The 21,104-nt window shown below is 39.2% G+C and overlaps 1 protein-coding gene across 4 annotated transcripts in view; it reads left to right on the forward strand.

Moving 5' to 3' along the window:
- The window catches only part of AFF2 (AF4/FMR2 family member 2), a 336,299-nt gene that overhangs the window by 234,464 nt on the left and 80,731 nt on the right, over nt 1-21,104 (forward strand). For all 4 annotated transcript variants that reach the window (XM_027716444.2, XM_027716448.2, XM_027716445.2 and 1 more), the window contains exons 8-9: nt 6,276-6,327; nt 20,063-20,100. In XM_027716444.2, the coding sequence (XP_027572245.1) occupies nt 6,276-6,327; nt 20,063-20,100 (90 nt within the window). The remainder of the gene's footprint in view (nt 1-6,275; nt 6,328-20,062; nt 20,101-21,104) is intronic.

The raw sequence follows: 21,104 nt of genomic DNA on the forward strand, positions 1-21,104 counted from the left end.
TTGAACTGATGGCCTTATTTCCATGAAAGTTCAGGGGTAGAAAAGGTTGCATCTCAGTGCTAGTCACTGTTTGTATGGATGGTGTTCCCTCCACATCAGTATTGCTGCGAAAAAGAGTAACAAGGGCTTCTTAGCTCAGGGTGGCAATATACTACTTTTTTCACCTCAAAGGCATTTATTTGATTCCTTCCTGTTCTGGATTTAAGTCTTATTAAGTTTCACGAGTGAAATTTGCTCTAACAGTTTAAGCTCTGTCTTTAATATCGAACAGAATAACTAGTTGTAGCACATGCTGCTCCAATCTAAAGCACACAAACCTCAATTTAAAATTGTCCTTATCTATCAGTGGAAGGTTGAAGCAGGAGGGAATTCATTCCTTGAAGAGCACCCACATCCTCTATAAGCTTCCCATACCAGGCACTGCTTCTCCTTTGCAGCACTTTGTTATGTCTTTTGTGTCACTAGTCACAGTTTCAGCCTTTTCTTTTCAGGCAAATTTAAGCAAAACATCCTGCCCCACTAATGGAACAAAAGCTTGGTTTCCCCACTGAGGTTACAAGGACAATGTTAAAGATTTACAAAAATAAATGAGCTAAATATTTAAATAATAAATATATTTTGGAAAGCACGGGAATATTGTATTCCCATTTTACCAGAGGCAAACCTGGCAAGAAAAGAATGGGATGTCTGTATGTCTGGTTAACACCATTGCCTGTTCTCCTTCCTTCCTATTCACACTGCCTTTTAAGCACCTTCTCCTTGAGGAAGCTGTGTCACCAAACATGTTATTATAAACACAGTGGACTCCCAGCCCAGCTCTCCACAAACAGAGCAGGAAGAAATGCATAGCATTCCCAGAAGTCTGCTCTCAGTCCAGACCTTATTCATTTGTAAAAAGCATTTAAATAAGTTAAACGTTAAACCAAAAGGAGGATGTTGAGCTGTTTAAATGTTCCTTTAAGAAGTTCAGAATCTTCTATAAAAGTAACTGTAATTGAGTGGTATTGCAGTAGTGCTTTTTCAGGGAGGGGATTATCTCGTGTCTCCTAATCAAATCCTCGCTTGCTTGTTGACAGGATCCCAAACCATCAGGTCTGGTGTTCACAAAACACCTGCTGAACTTCACAGTTGGGATGGGCTACAAGTCCTGTTTCAGTGTTCGTGCAGCTGAACTTGGTGAGACCCGAGGGAATTTCAGCCCAAACCCCAGAGCTGAGTTGAAGTTCTGCTGCCTTTGCCACTGCCAGCACTGATGAGTGGGAAAACCTGTTCCAGTCACCCCAAAAGTCTCATCAAGTCCGAGGTCATCTCGCTCTGCAGCTTTGCCCACTTGCTCACTATTCGTGAAAAAATGTGTCTAAAATTATATTTTATCTGAGTAGCTCATGCTGTAACAACTATTCGGAGTGGTGAGGGACTCTGTGACTCATTCAAGCTGAACATGGACAGGAAAACCGTATAAAAAACAGAGTCTGTTCCCCAGAGAAACAGAAGCCATGGTGGGACTCGTGTAATCGTTTGACATGGTCTGTTAAGAGAACAGATACAAATTATGAACAGATACTGATGATGTTTAAACTGGTTTATTATCGTGGCATATTTTTTTAATTATATTTTTGGAAAATGTGCAAAGAGTCTAAGAGGGAAGATAAAGCTTATTATGCCAAAAAGTTATAAAAATAGCTCATTCTGATTTTTGCCCATCTCATAATCTTCTGAGGCCTGCTTCAAATTGAAGGCTCCTAAAAACAATATTTTGTTCTTACTATTTCTAGCGAGACTTTTACAGAAATCATCCTAAAAAAGCCTTCATTCAGCCATTTGTCTAGCTAAATTTGTAATGTAGAAACAATCTGCTTTGGGAGCCAATTCATCCCTGGAGGAAGTGGGTATTGTAGTCAGTCAATGAGATTGCCCCTACTTACACCACAGATAAATGTGTTGCTTTGTCACAACGTTTCTGCTTTGCAATAATTTCACATTCCAAATTATAAACCTCTGAAAATTGTAGATTATGAATGTGCTGACACAACTTCAACTGTTATAGTAAATGGCATTGCTCTAATAATGAAATAAAAAATACTACTTAATCCCATTCTTTCCCTAAAGTGGTGTTTTGCATTAGCTATGGATGAAAAGGCAAACAAGTACATGTATATTCAATAATAATGTCAGCTGGGTCAGAGAAGAATAGAAAATAAAATTAATTCATAACAGCTCCAGAGATAGCTTTCTGATACAGGCAGTTTTCTCTTTGATTTGCCCTCATTGAGAGTATTCATTGTAATTTTAACATAGCCACCAAATTGGCCTTCATTAATAGCTGTCCTGATCTTAATAACAAATATACTATGTAATCTCCAGCCTGGGTGTTTCTGAGGTGAACAATTATTTAGAGCAGAATAGATCATATGGTATTTACAGGGATCTCTCACTCAAGAGGGCCTAATTTCATGTTCAGACCATCCAGACAGTGTCTCGGAGAGCTGTAGATACAGAGCTCTTCTGTCTCAGGGCCTTGAGGCTGGAATGGGTTACCTGTCTAGTTATCATAGTGAAATAGTCATGTTGGATTAAGGTTGCTGGCAGTCTTAAAAACCCCTTATTGGGCTTTGAGTGCAATCAGATGCTACTTGCTTAAAAATGAGAGTTAATAGAAACATTAAAGACTACAAGCTACTGTGACCCATGTCTTCAGAATATTAAGCACATTTTAAAATTGTGGAAGACCATCTAGGCCTCTGTGTTCTGTAAAATATTGCCTCTTCTAACCAGTATTTTCTGGGAGCAAGCTATTTGATATCTTCAGCATTCAACTTTCATTTGCACATACTGTGTATTTTTAATTTATTCTCTCAGTTCTCTGGCTACCATATATTTATTGTTGATAAAATACTCAGTTTCTCTTTAATTATTCCATCTGCCAGGAGAGTGTGATGCATTTTAGAATCTGAGTGGTTTAGTTGTTTAACCTTTGAGTTTTGGAACTGAATGGAATGACATATTCTTCATTTAGCAGAACAGGCTAAGAAGAATTATATACTCCAAGTGATAAGCTTGGAACTGCTAAAGAAATACCAAAATCCAATTTTTTTCCTCTCTCTAGTCATCTAAACATTCATTAGTCTCTTGAAGGGAACTCATAAATCCTGCAAATTTAGTTTATCTGAAACCAACTCTAACAGTTGTCCTTCCTACTAATCATGTTTTATATCAATTTTATATTTTTCAATATTCAATAAACATGTCTTGTGCTTACTGTACTTGTTAGAAAGTGTCTACAGTAGAGGCTGTATGAGGACAGTTATTAATCAGCCATTTCGGATGGCTGTAGGGTTAGTTTAGTAAGTGTATCTATTTATCTTTTTTATGTTTTCTTCTTTGTTCTTTCCATTTATCCAATATGGAATTTCTTTCGTCCTTTTTGGTTTATTTCTAGGGTATGTCAAAAAGGAATTTAACATGTAACAAATAAAAAAAAAAAAAAACACCACAACAACAACAAAAAAACCCCAACCACCCAATAGCTTAAAGAAAAAAACCACACACCACCCTTTGGGTTTCATTCATGAAGAGATCCTCTTAGATCTGCGTTAATATATAACAATAGAGTGCATTATCTAGCAATGCTGCTTTAAAGCAGTGGATAATTTACACATTAAAGTGAGATGTAGGTTTAAAAGTAGGAGTGTAGAATTGAATTAGAGTTAAGAGTCAGAATGATATAGTCCTGTATGAAAATGATGTCGGTTTCCTGGGGGTATTGTCCTTCTGGTGTAATGAGACTTGCAGATAACAATCAGGGACTGTGGATAGATCGAGGTACAGTGATACATTGAGAATGGCACAGCAAGTATTGGCTCTGGGGAAACAAATGGACATGTCTGCTAGATAAACAGCATTAAAAGTTTCTGTTCATCAGCAAAGTCCAGGCCTGTAAAGATTAATAATTCCTGAAAAATAGTGTATTGGGTTTGCATGGCAAGGTTTTGGTAGCAGGGAGGCTTCAGGGGTGGCTTCCATGAGAAGCTGCCAGAAGCTTCCCCCATGTCTGACAGAACCAATGCCAGATCCAAGACACCCACAGCTGGCAAAGGCCAAGCCCGTAGTAGCACATCTGAGATAACAGATTTGAAAAAAGGGAAAAAAACGCTGTGCAATGGCAGCTGGAAGAGACGAGTGTCAATATGTGAAAGAAAAAGCTCTGCAAGCACCCAGGTCAGTGCAGAAGGAGGGGCAGGAGGTGCTCCAGGAGCCAGAGCAGAGATTCCCCTGCAGCCCGTGGTGCAGCCCATGGTGGGGCAGCTGTGCCCCTGCAGCACATGGGGATCCACGGGGGAGCAGATCCACCTGCAAAGTGGGATGAGCTGACCATAACTCCCATTCCTCATCCCCCTGCACCAATGGGGAGGAGAAGGCAGAGAAAATTGGCAGTGAAGTTGAGCCCAGGAAGAAGGGAAGCACATGGGGAAGGTGTTTCATGATTTCATTTTATTTCTGCTTGTCCTACGCTGATTTCATTGCCAGTCTTTCTAATTGATTTCCCCAAATCGAGTCTGGTTTGCCTGTGATGGTAATTGCTGAGTGATCTCTCCCTGCCTGTATCTGGACCCACAAGCCTTTTGTTATGTTTTCTGTCCCCTGTCCGGACAAGGAGGTGAGAGATAGAGCAGCTTTGGTGGGCACCTGGCATCCAGCCAAGGTCAACCCACCACAAATCCTGGCTTTTAGAAGATTTTTTTTATCCGTGCTACCGTCGTACTTTTATGGGTTCACGTATTACAGGGAGGCACTGGCCATTTATCAGGATGTTAATGACTAGTAGTTATGTGTCCAGATACTTTGTAACCACTGGGCTGCCCGACAACAGAGGTCACTGGAAGACAGATTACTTACAAGCTGGTTTAGAGATCTCCTTCACTTTCTTTTTTTAAGATCACCATAAGGGCTTCAACTACTCTGATATTTCCACATCAGGATTATTGCCTCCTCTTTAAAATTCCTTGTATCAGGAGGCTTCCGTGATTTACTCGTAGTCCTCAAACAGAAAAACTTCCTAACGGAGCATCCATTGATTGCTACAGTTATTTAAAGGCTAACAATAAAAAATCATAGACTTCAGTCTCCATCAAGGCAGAAAGGAAACAATAATTGCAATTTGCAAGCCTCCTGCCGTGGGTTAAAGTAGCTCAGGATGGCAGAAAGGGAGCTCCGCAATTTTAGTGGCTGTCACAGCTGGGTGAGATGTGCTGATTCATTCACACGTCATTCTGTGATAAGACAATTTGTCAGGCTGAAAAGATGGGTGTGAGGTAGAAGTGTGCCCAAGGAGTATCAGCTCTGAGGAGGACCACTAGATAAAAGCACGAATATGTGGGAAGCTGTACAGGAGTGTATTTGGTGACTGCTGGTCATGTCTCTTCAGGTTGACAGGCCTCAAAAGAAAAGACCTTTTTTGTCTCTGTAACAGCAAATAATATGGTTTCCTACCCTGTGTATTTTTCCTACCAAAGTGTTGGATTAAAAAAAAAAAAAAAAAAAAGACAAGTAATATGGGTGGTAATGTGGTAATGTACATTATTCAACTCTTTCTTCTGCCAAAGAAAGAGCTATAGGGGCAGCCACATTTTTTAGGAATATCCTTCCCCTTTAACCAAGGGCAGGGAGCAGTCCTGTGAGATTTCTCTGTGTTATAAAATAAGTAAAAATGGGGATATGAACCATCAGATTCCTAGCTTAGAAAATGTTTGCCTTTGGATACTAACAACTGTGAGGTCCCATCAAACCTCAACCAAGCACCTCCTCCTCCTGCTGTTCTCCATTCTGCATTCCCAGTTTGGTAAGGTGGGGATTGGTACCACTCTCAAAGAAAACTGGTGGTGCCCTTAATCGAGAATGAAACATGGATGACTTTTTCTCAGTTTTTAGCAGCCCCAGAGCTGATTTTCCCTCTGGATTTAGAAATACACATAGGTATATATGGACTAATCACCGTGAGACAATGTGCAAATAGAAGAGGACATGAAAGAGGAGCTGACTGCCAAACTTCATGATGGATTAGTCTGAAAGTCATTTGCTCTTCCCTAGCACCACACATAAGGACTAATACATACATACATGAAGTATTCATCAGTTTACTTACCACAGGTCTGATTTTACTTGTGTTGAATTGAAAGAGAACTTTTCCTCTGACTTTGCTGAGGTGTAGATTTAGCCCATCGTATGTCAAATTAATTCATTAAATGTAATTCTGTGTTGTCTCTCCTCTTTTTCAGAATGCTTGAGGATGATCTGAAACTCAGCAGTGATGAAGATGACAATGAACAGGTAAATACACCTGATATAAAAGCACAGACCTTATAATCTGACAGTTATTTCATTGGTTGGATCTGATTGTGTGTCGGTTTACTATATTTGCATCAAAAGCATTTTGGGGTGCTGCAGAATCCATTATCTAAAATCTTGTTTCCTTCCTTCCCGTGGGAGGAAGCTTATTCTCAAATAGGAATGCATTTGGGAAGTTTTGTTTGTAAAGTTTGTGAAAATGAAACCAAAACATATCTTACTAACCTTGGAATTAGAGACCACACGTGGCATCACCCATGTCAGCCAATGTGTTCTGAATTTCTGTCCTCCGTGGTACCAAGTTAACCAGGAACAACCTCCACTTGCTTTGCACTCAATTTCTGAATTGACAAGCTTTCTGGAAGTGGGTGTAAAATGACTCCATCAGACCACAAAGACAACTACAGAATTGGCTTGCGCTTTGCAATTCGTTTATACAATTGCACACAAGAAGATTGGGTCCATAAGTTTTTGTTCCAGTCAGTGAGTAAAGGGTTGGGAGTCCACAACCAGTAGTCCAGTGATTCCCATTTGTGAGAGCGAAAAATCCTCAGCATGTAGCTGTAAATCAATACTGAAAGTCTTTCAACCTACTTGGGATGTTAATGAAGAATCATTTTCAGAAAACTGGCTCATGTCATTCTCTATGCTTCCCACTTTATAAATATTTATGGATAATACTGGGAAAGAATGCTGTTTAAATTCATATTCTCAAAATTCTTATCAGAAGAAAAATGAAACTTTGGGTTAAATTCATCCTTCATTTGACTTTATATATGCAATAGCCTCAAATGTTTAAATTTCTGCAATAGAGAGGAAAGTAATGCTATAATTCAGCATAGCATCATCTGTTCAGTCTGGGAAATGTTAACAATAAGTGAGTCTTTCTTTCTTATTTATTTTTAAACCACCTAAATGTTCTCCTTCACCCTACCTAATCCATCCTTTAGGGTCATGCCAGGAAAGATTTCCCTTCTGGTGAAAACTGACCCCTTATTCATACAAGTCAGTATTTTTTAGCGCTGAGTTAGACTTGCACTCTCATCTGAAACCAAAGGGTCAAAATCCTGTACTTGTGCAACGTGCTGTTGTGCAAACCTGCTGGCTTATGACACCTTCAGGTTTCCTGATCTACTGGAAATTTGCCCAAATAGTCCTGCAAAATGACATTGTGATACTGAGATGCCTAAAATACAGAAATAGAAATATATTATCGGGTAGCAGTTACTGTTGTTTTCCTCAGCTGCTCCTCATCAGACTTGTGCTCCAGGCCCTTCCCAGCTCCATTGCCATTCTGGCAGGGAGAGAAAAGATTAAAACTCTCAGCTCAAAACCATTCTAACAGTTTATGCAGCGTTTCTATAAGGAAATGGAATCATTGTCTTTACAGTCTTTATGATTTCTTTCTGCTATAAGCTGGCAGCCAATGTGAAACATGAGCTAGCATTTACTCATTTTTGTTAATAAAAACAGTAGGTAAAAATCAAGTTTTTCCCTTGATTTCTACTCTTGTTTCAAGGAAATTGAAATTCTTTGAGAGCAGTGGTCAGTAGGGAACTCTAGGATTTGTCCTTTGAGAATTGCTAGGGACCCTTCATATTTTACATGGCAGGGCAGTAGTGACACTGATCCATAGATGCACTTTGATCTCAACTTTTAGTGAAGGTCTACAGTATGTGGAGAGAGTTTGATCTATCAGCCTGTCTTCTGAGACTACCAGTAGTCCATTTGTCATGGTGGAAGATTGTTAGGAGCTTGGCTGCAAGAAACAAAGCTCTTCTGTCTTCCTCCCTCACTTGTATGAACAAGCACCCTTATTTATGAGCTGTACTGCAGTTCTTTAGGGGTCCGTGGGCCTCACACTCTTTCAGGTGTTAAACATCTTCCTTTTCTCCCCACTGCTGAGGAGAAACACAACACACATGATAGCTCCAGTCAGTGATGTAACTAAGAATTTTGGCATTCACCTTTTAAACCTAATTTAGAATAACTGGAAATTGCTCCTAAAAGTTATAAACGTGATTTGGAGAACCCTCCTTAGTATAAGTGTTAGGTCTCTTTTGGTTGAGGCACACATGATGATGGCCTAGCAACATATCACCAAGAAAAAGATTCCTGAAAGGAGGCTGTACACTTTCATTTCATCCCAGAGGGCTTAAGAGGCTTCAGCAAGTAAGAGCTGACTGGAAAACTAACCTACTAGTGCCAAACTGCTGCAAATTGCATAGGAACCTTGTGGTTTTATTTTCCTGTTGGCCTTCTGGCAGCTGTGGGCCTGATGCAGAAGTTGTCAAGTGAATTTCTTTGAGCTGTGACATGCAGGAGGTCCAGTGAGATGTTCATTACAGATCCCTTCAGTCTTCAGGTCTGTAAAGCTTTGGACCATATCGATCGTTGCAGATAGAGCATGAGGCAAGTTACAGTCACTCCACCCCAGCTGCAAACTCCTGTTACCACTTTTTGGGCCTTGCAAGGAGAGACTCATTTGCCACCTGCATCTAACACATGTAAGCACAACCCACAGTGTCTTCAGTGCAGACACTCTGGAGGTGGCCATATGACACATGCTTTGTCCCGTAGACAAAATGCTGGTTCTTATGTCTCATTGTGGATGATTTGGGATTAAAGATTAAAGACACACAGAAAACGATGGGTTAGATCTGGAATCAATTTTCATTTACAGCTGAGAAGCAGTTATTGATGCTGTGCTCACAGTTCAATAAAAGATCTAAAGATACAGACCTTGTGTTTCTCTTTCAATATAAGCGGCATAATCAGTGTCAAATGTTTTTACAAAGAAAATTGTATTGACAGTTTTATTAAAATTGCTGTCTTTAAAGTTTTAAGTTATCCACAATTTGACCTACTTGAATGGTTTTTAATATGCACACTGACCAACTCAATAGATTTTTATGTCACGTATTTATACCAGGTACACATCTGTTTAATGTATTATTTGAGAGATACTGTTACATTTAAACATTGCCTGGTTTGCAAACTCTTGTGGTATTGTCACTGAGAGGAAGGTTGGAACATACATCAGTGTTGCATTCAGGAGTCCTATTGCAGAGTATGCTCAGATTGGCTACAAAAGATGCAGTCCAGGCAGATGACAGGCATGCTATTATTAAAACCATTAGATGACAAGGCATTTCAGAGATGCTAATGTTAACACTCTTCTCTGAGGAAGGGCAGAGCTTTTAGATGGCTTCATTACTCTGTTAAAAAAATACATCAGAAATTAGGAAGAGTAGTGAAGGTTTTTAATTAGTAGCTCAGTTCAGCTAAAAGAGCTTAGATAAAACACAGGTTAGTATTTTTGTTCTCTAAAGCACCTCTGTATAATTCAAATTAGCTTTGAGCTCAAAGGCATCCAAATGAGTTGTGCCTGGATACAGTATTTTAAGTAGCTGTAGTGTACCCAATTTTCTTTAACCAACTCCTCTTTGTTCTTCTGCCTAAGGAATAGTCCTGTTAACCTTTTAAATGTGTACTTAATTTAAAGCACATTGCTAGCGTTCTGTGTGTTTTTGAACCAAAAAAACTTTGATACTAGTTACAGAACTACTCCATTTTCAGTATTTTATGTGTACAGTAGTTTTGGCAAAACAAATCAATAAGATGTTTTTTCTTTTCTATTTGATTTTTTTTCTTCCTTCCCTTAGTAATTACCACTTTATTGCCACTTCTTTAATAACCCTACAAACAGAAGACATGCATGTAATTCATGGCCCCGCTCTATCATTTGTATTTTACACAAAGATAATTCTTTTTTGCTAGGTTAGTATTAGGTAATTCCATTCAAAATGTTTGACTTTGTACCTGAGTCTGAAAAGGTGATCAGCCATAGGCTGAGCTTTGAATTCTTAAAATGCCTGCTGAGCTTTCAAAACCTTTAGTCAGGTTAATTTTTTTAAAAGTTTATGAAGTTCTAAGGCATAATATGCCTTCATCATATCACGTAAACACTTTTTGAAGTGCGACAGTGACCACTTTCCTTGTAACAATAGATATCCTTTCCTGTTGTATTTTTTCCCATTTTTTACCTGCATCCTGAACGAGCTGTTTACCTCCCCAAGGTTTCTCTGCGTTTCCATTTACTTTGTTATCAGCAGAAAGGCTGAAGAACAGCTCTTCAGTAATGACATCAATACTGCACACACAGTGAGAGAGGTCATCTTGTCAAAGCTATAGAAAAATCAGATGGATTAGGATGAAACTAGGTGCAAAATAACTTTGATAGAGTCTTTTAATGTAAACAGTTTATCTGTCATTGGGTTCCATTGAAATCCCAGAGAGGTGCAGCATCAGTTGTAGCCACAGCAGCATGTGTTTTGATAAAGAACACACATTCCAGTGTTTAAGATCTGCAGTCACGTTTTATAATTGTAGGGAAATGTTTTCTTTAAGCCATTAATGAAAAAAAAACCTATTAGGATAATACAGTCGTTCTCCAACCTTGTCAGTCTTTAACCATGAAAAATCCTTTCATGTATATATATCCCTCCTTGCCACCTCAGTCCATTTTAATTGGTATTCAAGTTATTTTTTATTTGAACACTAGTTGAACAACACTAATTGAAACGACAATGTATCATCAACTGTGTAAGTTAATACTCCACCTTCTGTTAGGCAAATCTTTGGAAGTAAGAGATTTGATGACTGACATGTCTAAGGTTATAATTCACATGGTAATGACGTAGGTTCATATCATTTGTTTATTATCAGCAGAAGCTTTCAGTAACCGCTCTGAGATCTGGGCTGAGCTTTCTGCAAAAAGCACTGCATGCCACTAAAATACACGGTGTTATCAAAAGCTTTTAACTTGTTCAAATTCACAGAATCACGTGTGATTTTTTTTCCACACATGTTGTTATTGTGGAGGTCATCCATCAGTGAGGAAGGGGATTAATACAACCCTCAGGAAAAAATGGTTGCTGTAGAGTGCACAGTACTACAGATCAACAAGAAGGAGTTTGCCCCTTCAGGCTGCAGCCGTGCTCTTACCTGGGCTCTGGGGCAGCAGCTGCCCAGACCAGGAGCTGGAGCAGCTCCATCCCTCCCACCAACTCACCTTTTCCGTGGGTTGCCATGGGTTGACACTGGCAGCTCAGAGGCTCAAAAACTCTCCACCACAGTAGAAAAAACAATACAGGAAAAGGAAATACTGGCAGGCAGGCAGGCAGCCCTAACAAAGTGGGAATTCAATGCCTTAGTTGAAAAGAAGTTTTACATGATGCATTCTCCAGAAGTCCTCTCCTCACTGCCACACAAGCAGGCACTCCATAGCCCCTCAGTGCTCTCTCTAACAGGTGATGCTCTTGGCTTTGTTTTTCATGATACCAGCCTGAAGCTGTCAAGCTCTGTCAGCCACACCGTAAGACATCATTCTCCTCAAGGAAAGCTTTAAACACCCCTGATGCCTCTGTCACTAGTTAAATAGAGGTTGTTCCTCAGTACAGCTATAAGGACCAGATCCTGGAGATCTGCCAGCCTTTTTGGACTGAGAGGGAGGAGGGAGATGCAACTTTCAGTCTGCAGGATGGGCCATGTACTCTGTCTGTGTATGCATAGTTGTGCACACAATTTTTTGTGAAGGAGTTTTTATTATAAGGATGGAGAGAAATACATTTCCCCAGGATCCCTTGCTGTGTATGCTACTTATGCAAAAGCCCTGTATTGTTTTGGCAACAAAGCAGAGGCAGCAGCAGGTGAGATAATTGATCAACCCCAGCATTGTTGTTGAGAGAAAAGCCAAGATTGACCACACTGTCCTGTAAAAAAAATCTGAAGTCTGTGATACCTGCAAGCCCTCTCAGTGCTCAACACTCACTAATCTGACCCCACAGGACACATTTATCTCCCTTTTCTCCTCAAAAGGAGAGTGTGATTGTTATCTTGAATGTCTTTTGAAGCATTTTGGTAAAGAATGTGTCTGGCTTTCTTACACTGGCCATCTGCAGTGTCACTCTTCTGTAAAAGCGGAGCAACCATCTGTGAACTTCAGAATCTGAATTCCTGGGAGTTTTTTACACCGGTAGAGGATAGTGCTAGTGCTGGGTTTGAGACAGGGAGGATTGCAGAAGGCTGAAGGAGGAACTCATAGGTGGCCAGAACAAGTGTAAAGTAGGTGCTGAAAAGGGCATGATAAATCCAGTAATTAGCTTCTGTCAACCAGAATAAGGGGAGAAGAAGTGAAAGTTGATCTCCCCTGGAGGTATTCCAGGAGGAGAACAGTAATGGAAACTAAACACCTTAATTTTTCTTACGATAAATTCATCTGCCACTGCAAGGTTTGCTGGGGTTGGAGGTGCTCCGTTCTGTGCTGGCAGGATGAATCTTCCCAGAACAGATCTGCCTGTGCACAGGGACAGGTCAGGACCACTGTGAGACAGTGCAATTGATTTGAGCAGGGTGCTCTCATGGAGTGTGTTCCTGCTTTACAAAATTACCAATTTCATGGCAATACTATTAAGTATAATTTTTGGAGCTGTGCAATTTAGTAATTGGCTAAGTCATCTGAGCAATGTACTAAACCGGACCAAGGTCAGCAAAGAGTTATTTCATGTGGGTTTGCCTCTGTTGTCTCTGCTGCCTGCTTGTAATAGATTTAACATTCAGTATAGATGTAGTGTTCAGTATAAATTAAAATCCTTAAAGTCTTTAGTACTGTGCAGGAAATAAATGGGCAGGATGAACAGTAGCGCCATCAGTTCACTGCCACTGCTGGTACTCTGTGACTCTGCCCTTTTGCTTCTCAGGTCTAGGGAACTATTCATTTGTTTAGAGTGGAGAGAAGACTAAGGATAGGTTGGACTCCCAAAGGAATGAGATAAAGACCTTTTCCACAAGGAAAATCTAAGGGCATAAACTGCAGATAAGCTGTTTCTGAGGTGTCTGCCTGTCCTACTTTCCATTTTGGCAAAGAAAGTTATATGAACATTGCAAAATTAACAATTGGATATTACATTCTAAAAGTACACCTGGTGCATCTGTCTATCTATCTATCTATCTGTCTATATTTACACACTGTAATTATAAGACTGCAGAATATCATCCCTGTTCAGGTTAAGTTTCAGGGATACAAAGGATTATTCTCCTGCTAGAACTGGGAAACTGAAGAACACACAGGTTGTTGTGACTGTCTGCAGCTGGACAGTAAGGTCATAGGATATTCTTTGAAACAAGTCTTTTTCTGCTTATTTCTTGAAGGAGTTTAGAGAAGACTTTTTGTTTCTCTTGTAAATGTTTCCTGACCTTTTCTGTGTTTCTTTTGCCTCCTCAATTTTTTAATCATGCAATTAACATGCTGAAATGCGGCTATGGAGTAGACCCGACAAATAATGGATTTTTTTATTATTTATTAGCCATCTGGAGAGTTGAACCAAGCACACATTTTAGAAAAATCATAAGTAAATAAGATGATGACAAATACTGAGTTTTATTCCCAGCTAGATCCTTTATATTTTCACAATAGGATTATCATCCACTAAGCCTTGGTCATTTGTAATCAATTTGTAACAAATTATTTACTAGGAAATGATGTTTCAGACCAGAATTTCAATTTTAATTTTTTTCTTAAACATGGACCATTCAGTACTATATTCCCAACTTCTTCTGTCATGAGGGATGTATCATTGTTTTCCAAATAAAACAATTCTTATGAAAAATCAGGCCAAGCTCTAGCCAGGAGTGCTGTTCTCTGCCACAGAACTCTGCAATGACCAAATCAAATAGTATTGTGGGAGCATTTAAATCTTCTTCATGAGACATTGGTTAAGATTTTTCATTGCACACTTCCTTAGTTTGATTTCCACCGTTGGCCTGATGGAAAACAGGGATTTGGAAAAAATGCTGACAGAAGCCCAAATATATCTGTGGTGCTCAATTAAAAGCATTTTGCTTACATCAAGGATGAAGGTGACTCCTAAACCACAGACAACCTGTTTTAGATTTGGTCACTTAAACTCTGTTTTTCATTTTGCCCAGCCTCCACTACAACAATTGAAATGAAATTTCCAGTGTTTCAAGTATTCCTGAGCATCTCTCTGTGAAGCCATGAAGGTTACTGCATTGCTCAAAGCAAAGATGAGGAGCTCTCTGTGGTTCACACACAGCGAGAGTTCAATGAACCATTCTGATTTGTGGGTACCACATGCTTGGTGACTTGATATTTCAAAAAAATGGATTTTAGCTGATCCATCCCACATATTTGACTTCTGAAGGAAAAATGCTTATTTTCTAAAATTACAACATAAGAAGGAGAGTATCTTCTCCATTGTTTTTGGTCCTGGATGCAGTGTTGTTGGGCTTTTTGTCCTCGAGGTGAGACAGAATCGAAACATCACACACAGAATCTCAAATACAAGGTTGCCAACTACATGTCAAAGGCAATTAGCAAGAAAGAAATACAATCTCCTCTGTTGACATTAGGGGACAGGTAGAGGAGAGTGTAACCAAACAAGTGAAGAAGGAAAAAAAACAAGGAACACAACACACATATTTATACACATACTGATCTGTCAGCCCTTGGGTTTGGGCTCTCTGATTCTCAGCACAATCCTGGAGGGTTTGTTTGCTACACACCGTGTTCTCCTCCTCCACAGGAAGTTGTATTTAGCACTGTGTTATTACAGAATCAGAGCACAGTGCAGTGGAGTTGGTAGGTCGTGGTTCTGGGTTTGTTACTTAGGGTCATAGATGAGGCATTGTGTATGAATAAGAGCATGGTATAACTTCCAAAACAAATAATACTCTACAAGGAGCTATAGATATATAGATATAGATAACTACATATATAATTCAACTAATGTGGAAAGCATCTCTGTTTTTATTGTGTTGTTAAATTGAGTCTCTGAGGAGTGTCTTCTATACCTACAGGACAGGAGAACAGCATGGTGGGTGGTAAACTTACTTGTGTAGAGTCACTTGGCTATTCACCCAGGCAGAGCTGGTTAGAAACTGGGAGATAAACCTGAGTTAGATTTGCAGCATGAAAAAAGGGAAAAAGTTGAAGCATGAAGGCCTTCCTTCTGCCAACACATTCAGTGACAGGAAGTGTCATCTGTCTTGCCCTAAGACACACCTTGAGGCTCGGCAATTGCCTTAGGTGGCTGATCAGTGCCTCTGGATTAAGAGGGTGAGGAGGCATTTTTAAAATAATTTTTTTGTCTAATCTCAATTTCTCCAAATCAAACAATTTTCCATGAAAATCCTGGATTTTCAGTTGTGCAGTGGAAAATATTTTTTCCTTTGGATAGCAGACACTTCCTTTGTAATACTTCATCAAAAATATAATTTGCCTTTTGCAGATACCAACTATTTCACTTTTTTTTTTTTTTGAGCCATCCTCTTATCAGTTCATTCTCATCAGAGTTTTGTGATGTATGAAAGTTGTGCTGACTGGAGTACTTTTCCTGGTTCATTCTATCCAAAAGCCAGTCTGCTAATTGATAGGAATGAGGAAAAGCATGATTTTTCCCATTTTATAATCCTTGTGCACAATCTGTAAGCAGTTTTTGCTTATTCCCATGTTTAATCTTTTGTGTAGTAATTTAATACCTGCTAACAAAATAAGTTTATGGGTTAATCCACTCTGCAGAAAGCACAGGAAAGCACAATATAGCTGGTTTCTCAGCTAATGGTAAAACAACTAGCACCAAAATCAGGTGTAGTGGTAGGAGTCTTTCACAGCTACAAAAATCACAGTAAAACATCCCTGGGCAAATAGTCTCTGTCTTACTGCTTTCCATGTATTTTCATCTTCTTCCTTCTTATTCAACACTGGAGTCAGCTGTTGAAATAAGGTCTCAGAGAGCAGAAGCACAATTATGGAGAGGCCATAATTGTTAAAAAAAAGAAATCAGAAGAAAATTACAAATTAAAGTATAATGATTGTCTAGTTCACACTGGCTTCCATTTTCTAATCATCCTAAATTATTTTAATGCGTGTTTTCAAGCTCAAAATTAGCAAAGGTCCCATGATGTAATTCTCCTAACACCCATTGAATATTACATTATACCAGTCCAAATTCATTCCAGTCTTTTGCAACATCATCTCTCACTCAGGGCACATATATCATGGTTTAGGGACCTTCTACCTGCTCTGTTTCTAGATAGTGCTTTTAATACACGAAGTTTAGGAATCATTGCGAAGTTAAAACCAGTTTCTTACTTGTAAAGGCCTAGATAAAAAAAATATAAGATTAAAAAAAATAACTCTTAAAACATGTTTGTCTTTGAAATACCTTAAATTAATAATCAAAAGCTTGCATCAAGTCTAAAACAAATCAAACTCAGTCATGAAGATGAGAAACAGGAATTATTAACTGAGTAGCGAGGATGATGGAGACTCAATGAGATCATTTTGTTCAAAGATTAAAGGCGATGAACACTGAAATAGTTGAGGAGGATGGCTATGAACACATCTGACTAGAGCTGCTAAATTCAGTAATGATCAAAAGTTAATTATCAAAGCACAGAGAACTACTCAACACAGACAATTTGAGTCAATAGCTAAGCAACCCAGAAAAGAAGTAATTTGGAAGAAGTATTTTCCTATAATGAAGTTATATAAAAGACGTACATTTCAAAGAAACCTGCCTAAAACAAGATTGCATTCTTCCTGATCAGAGAAAAATAATTAGCTCTAATTGACAGACCTGCTGCACACCAAATATTTTCAAACAATATGTTTCTGCATCAAAGCTTAATGTGTAGAGTTGCTCAATGTCACTTTGATTTTGCCTTCCTTTATCTTCCACCACTGGGCATGCTCGTGATATCACAACAAATATGCTTTGAAAAATGAATGAGCAACACCTACAAGACAAATAAAAGCAGAAGGACAGATCCTGGATTTCTTTCTCAGATGGAATCCCTGATGTGTTCTGTGCTGTGTTTAACATCACCGTGATCCCACTCAGAGGCAAAGTGAATCATTTGTAATAGGAAATGACCAGTTGCCTAATGATCCAACATTAAACTAGGCTGGCATGTAGATTAACCTGAGCATTTGCAATGTTTTTTACTTTTGTGTAGGCAGCCATGTGTGTGGAGGACACTCTCCCTCAAGCATGTGCCTTTTCTTAAGAGTTAGGAAAGTGTCTTTTCCTCATAACAAAGGAAAGAAAATGTGGAAATTCTCCATTTAAAAATCTAAGGAAAGATACATGCTAGAATGTCCATGGTCCAAGAAAATACAATATATCTGTAATTTTTTACTTTCTAAAGCTGCTCCATTTCTTTCAGCGTAAACAGATGCCATCGATGTAGCTAAGTGGTCAAAAATCAAACATCCACTTTAGACTCTGCTCTTTAATATTCTATGACTTTGACATTGGCAGTTCCCACTCCCTGAAATATCTTCATCTTCTTTAATCTTTCATGTAAACAGTTTAGTTCACACCATCACGCACATGCTCTCCAGAATATCTTCTGCTGTATTTTGTATTAAACCGACTGCATTATCATTATTTACTTGTGATCCTAGACACTCTCCACTCTTCTGTTTTCTCGTCTTCCGCTCTATTTTGATACCAGGTTTTGTGTAGTGGTTTTTGAATAATTCAGGGGGGGAAAAATTGATTTAGATGCAAGTTTCACATGCTTGAACTCAGAATTGTTATAGTCCAGCTATTTGGTATATAGTCAAGCAAAATACCACAGTAAAGTCAAAAAGAACTTCTGACGTTGTGGAAGGATGTTTATGAGCTTTAAAAATAATTTTAGTTTCCTGCAGGATGGGACTGCAACTTGGCATTTAGTGGGAGGCTTGGGAAACTGAAATGCCACTTTTGATGTGTTTTAATCCATTTAAAATGAAGCATTTGTGTGTCATTACGTATAGTTTATGACTTAGAAAGTTTCTTAATAGCATGCTTCTGACTCTGCATTTGCGATTGGCCACTGAAAAAGGGAGATTTGGGAGAGAATCATTGGAAGGAGGCAAAATTCACATATCTCACTATTGAGGCAGGGACCTCATTTCATCATAGGCTTGTTTGAGACAGCATAATTAGGTTTGGGTCTGGAGCAGTTGTGCAATCTGAAGTTTAGAATTTCCTGAGGTTGAAGTGTTTTATTTAGCACCCCTACTGTACAATTGATATAATTGATTCCTATCATGCATTCATTGATTTATTCTTTAGATGGAAAATATAATCCAAATGAAACAGACACATTTTTCTTAGCATGCTGGGAGTCAGCCTGGAGGGTTGCTGTTGCCCCATCCAAGCTCTCATAAGCTCTCATTCTTTCTCCCAAATTCTAAGCTCATTAACAGGGATTTCCATGGATTTAAACATGGATTTTGCCTTTGCTGTCCTTGGAGACAAAAGTGCCAAAACAGCAGGTATTTTCAAAAACTAGCCCCATCACAGAGCCCAAAGGAAAACTCATTCTGGCAAAATTTGGAACCCAGTTTCAAATGGTCCCAGAGGTTTCAAAAGTTCATCAATTTTCAAAAAGGATTTAATTTGTCAAGGCTTATGTAAGCATTTTTCAGAACCACTAGTATTAGCAGTTACCGTGTAGAAACCATTTTATTTCCATCCCTAAGAATAGCAGAGGTTGAAGTTCCTCACCAAAACCCTTCTTTTAATTCTTCGTAAGCTGCATAAAAATATCTCTAAAGGTAATTAGGAACTAGAACTCTCCTTCCTATAATAGGTTTATGGATCAGTTGTCTTAATTCTGCCTTTCACCACTCTCCATGCTTGTAATCTCACTAACCATCTGACTGCTTTCCACGTTTAAATCTGTTACAGTCTGGTTCTGCAAACACTAGGAGGAATTCTCCAAAAGGATAAGACAACACTAGTTTATCTGATGGTGGTATTTCCAGCCCTCTTCCTTTAAAATGTTATTTACCTAGTCTGAACAAAACCAGAGTGGGATGCAAGGTCGGTTCAGATTATATAATTATGTCACAGAAGCATTAAAAGAAAGTCTCCAGTAACATCTCGAGCAGCTTAACCAGTGTGATAGACTGGCGCAGCTCTGCCATCGGTGCCCCCAGCTGTGTTGCTTAGCAACATTTTAATTCAAGAAGAATCGAAGGAGATGAAATCCCCGTGGAGAGGGAAACAGAAATAAGAGGGCCGTTGACAGATGATCTGAGTTGTTTCTTCTAATATACTGTGAAGATCACTGGCTCTTTTCATGAATGATAAATGGACTGTACACAGATCAATGGGTTCAGCAATAAACTGGAACCAGGCTCCATGTCTGAGGTGGTGCAGGCCGAGAGGCCCAAAGATTTACTCATTTAGATGATTTGGAGTGTGTTTTCTCAAAGGTTTCACAAGAGGAAATTGATCTGAACATTTGGTCATTCCTTGCCCTTTTCTGTTGCTGGTGAATAAAAACTGTTTTGGAAATGGAGTCCATTCTTCCCTTTATTTTTCCTGTTGTTGTTCTTGCTCCAGATAGGGACAGATAGCTTGTGACAACGGGGCCAGACCTCAGAGCTGGAAATGAAGTAATAGCTCTGAACGAGCAGTTCCACTCGTGGCCATTAAAAATAAACAAACCACACTGGTGTCACAGGCTGGGACAGGAGCATTTCAAACCCTGAGCGCTGTCTCTCAGAGCAGCCCTCACCCCAGCTGTGGGGTGTGCGCTGCTGAAGAGCTTCCACGGGTTGATGTTTGTGGCTTGGCTGGGCTTTGGTGTGCCACTTAATGCTTTGTTTCCCCCACCCCTCTTCTTTTTGCAGGCTGCTGAAAAGACAAAATTGAGAAACATTCCCGTAAAGTAAGTTATTTTTATATCTGTTTGAAAATGCAAGTTTAATGCCGTTGTTTAATACAATGACTAAAAAGACTAGGACAATGAGAAGGGTGATGAAGGAGAAAATAGAGTTCATGTTGCCCCTAATCATAGCAATAAAAAAGTCAGTATCATTGAGGAAAGCTTTTGATTTCTCATGTGTCCCTAATGATTGCACTCCCCAAGTTTCATCCCGTTTCCATAAATTAATGTGTTGTCTATGAATAGCTGCCAAATGATCACAGTCATACTCAATACATAGTGCTCCTAGCCTTAGGGGGGGGTGTTGTACATGCTAAAAAGATTATGATTTTTAATTGCAATCCTCTAGAAGGTCTGACAGGGGGAAATCACTAGGAATGTGCCAAATAATTTCTAGACACATGGGAATGGTTTTGCACCTATGTATCAAGGCTTTGCCATCCTGTTGATTAAGGGCTCTTTCTCACTCTCTGTGTGCAGCTCTCTCATACCATACACACATGTATGGTTCTGCTCTTTACAGCAGGGCTCTGTGAAGGATGAGCAAGCTACCAGGGAGCAATTTCAAGGGCGTTTTATGAGAAGTTCTTAAATCTTAGGCCACTAGCGGCAATACTCAACCATATATCACTGAATTAAGAAAGTTGCTATATAGATGTCCTGGCTCTTTGAGAAAAGGCATTTTCAGTTAAAGCTACCAGCATCAGTTATTCTGTTTAAGTAATAAATACTCCAGTCCTAATGGGCTCTTACGTACCAATAAAAACACATATTTTTAGCTTCAGTAGGTGATCGTAGCAGTCTCACTAAGTCCAGGTAACTGTATATTCCTGTTACAGACAGAGGAAATGTTGTAATTTCGGTAGTAGTTGGCTAATCATACTGACTGTTGGACTGGAGTGGGTTTGTGTTTGTAAGAACATGCACTGAGAGACTCAGATCACTGTGTTTTAGCACACATAACAGAAGAATGCAGTTCTACTTCTCACTTGGCTTCCATCATGTAT

The sequence above is a fragment of the Pipra filicauda genome, unplaced genomic scaffold (genome assembly GCF_003945595.2).
Source record: "Pipra filicauda isolate LSUMZ 115617 unplaced genomic scaffold, ASM394559v2 scaffold239_size1682155_pilon, whole genome shotgun sequence".
Taxonomy (NCBI): Eukaryota; Metazoa; Chordata; class Aves; order Passeriformes; family Pipridae; genus Pipra; species Pipra filicauda.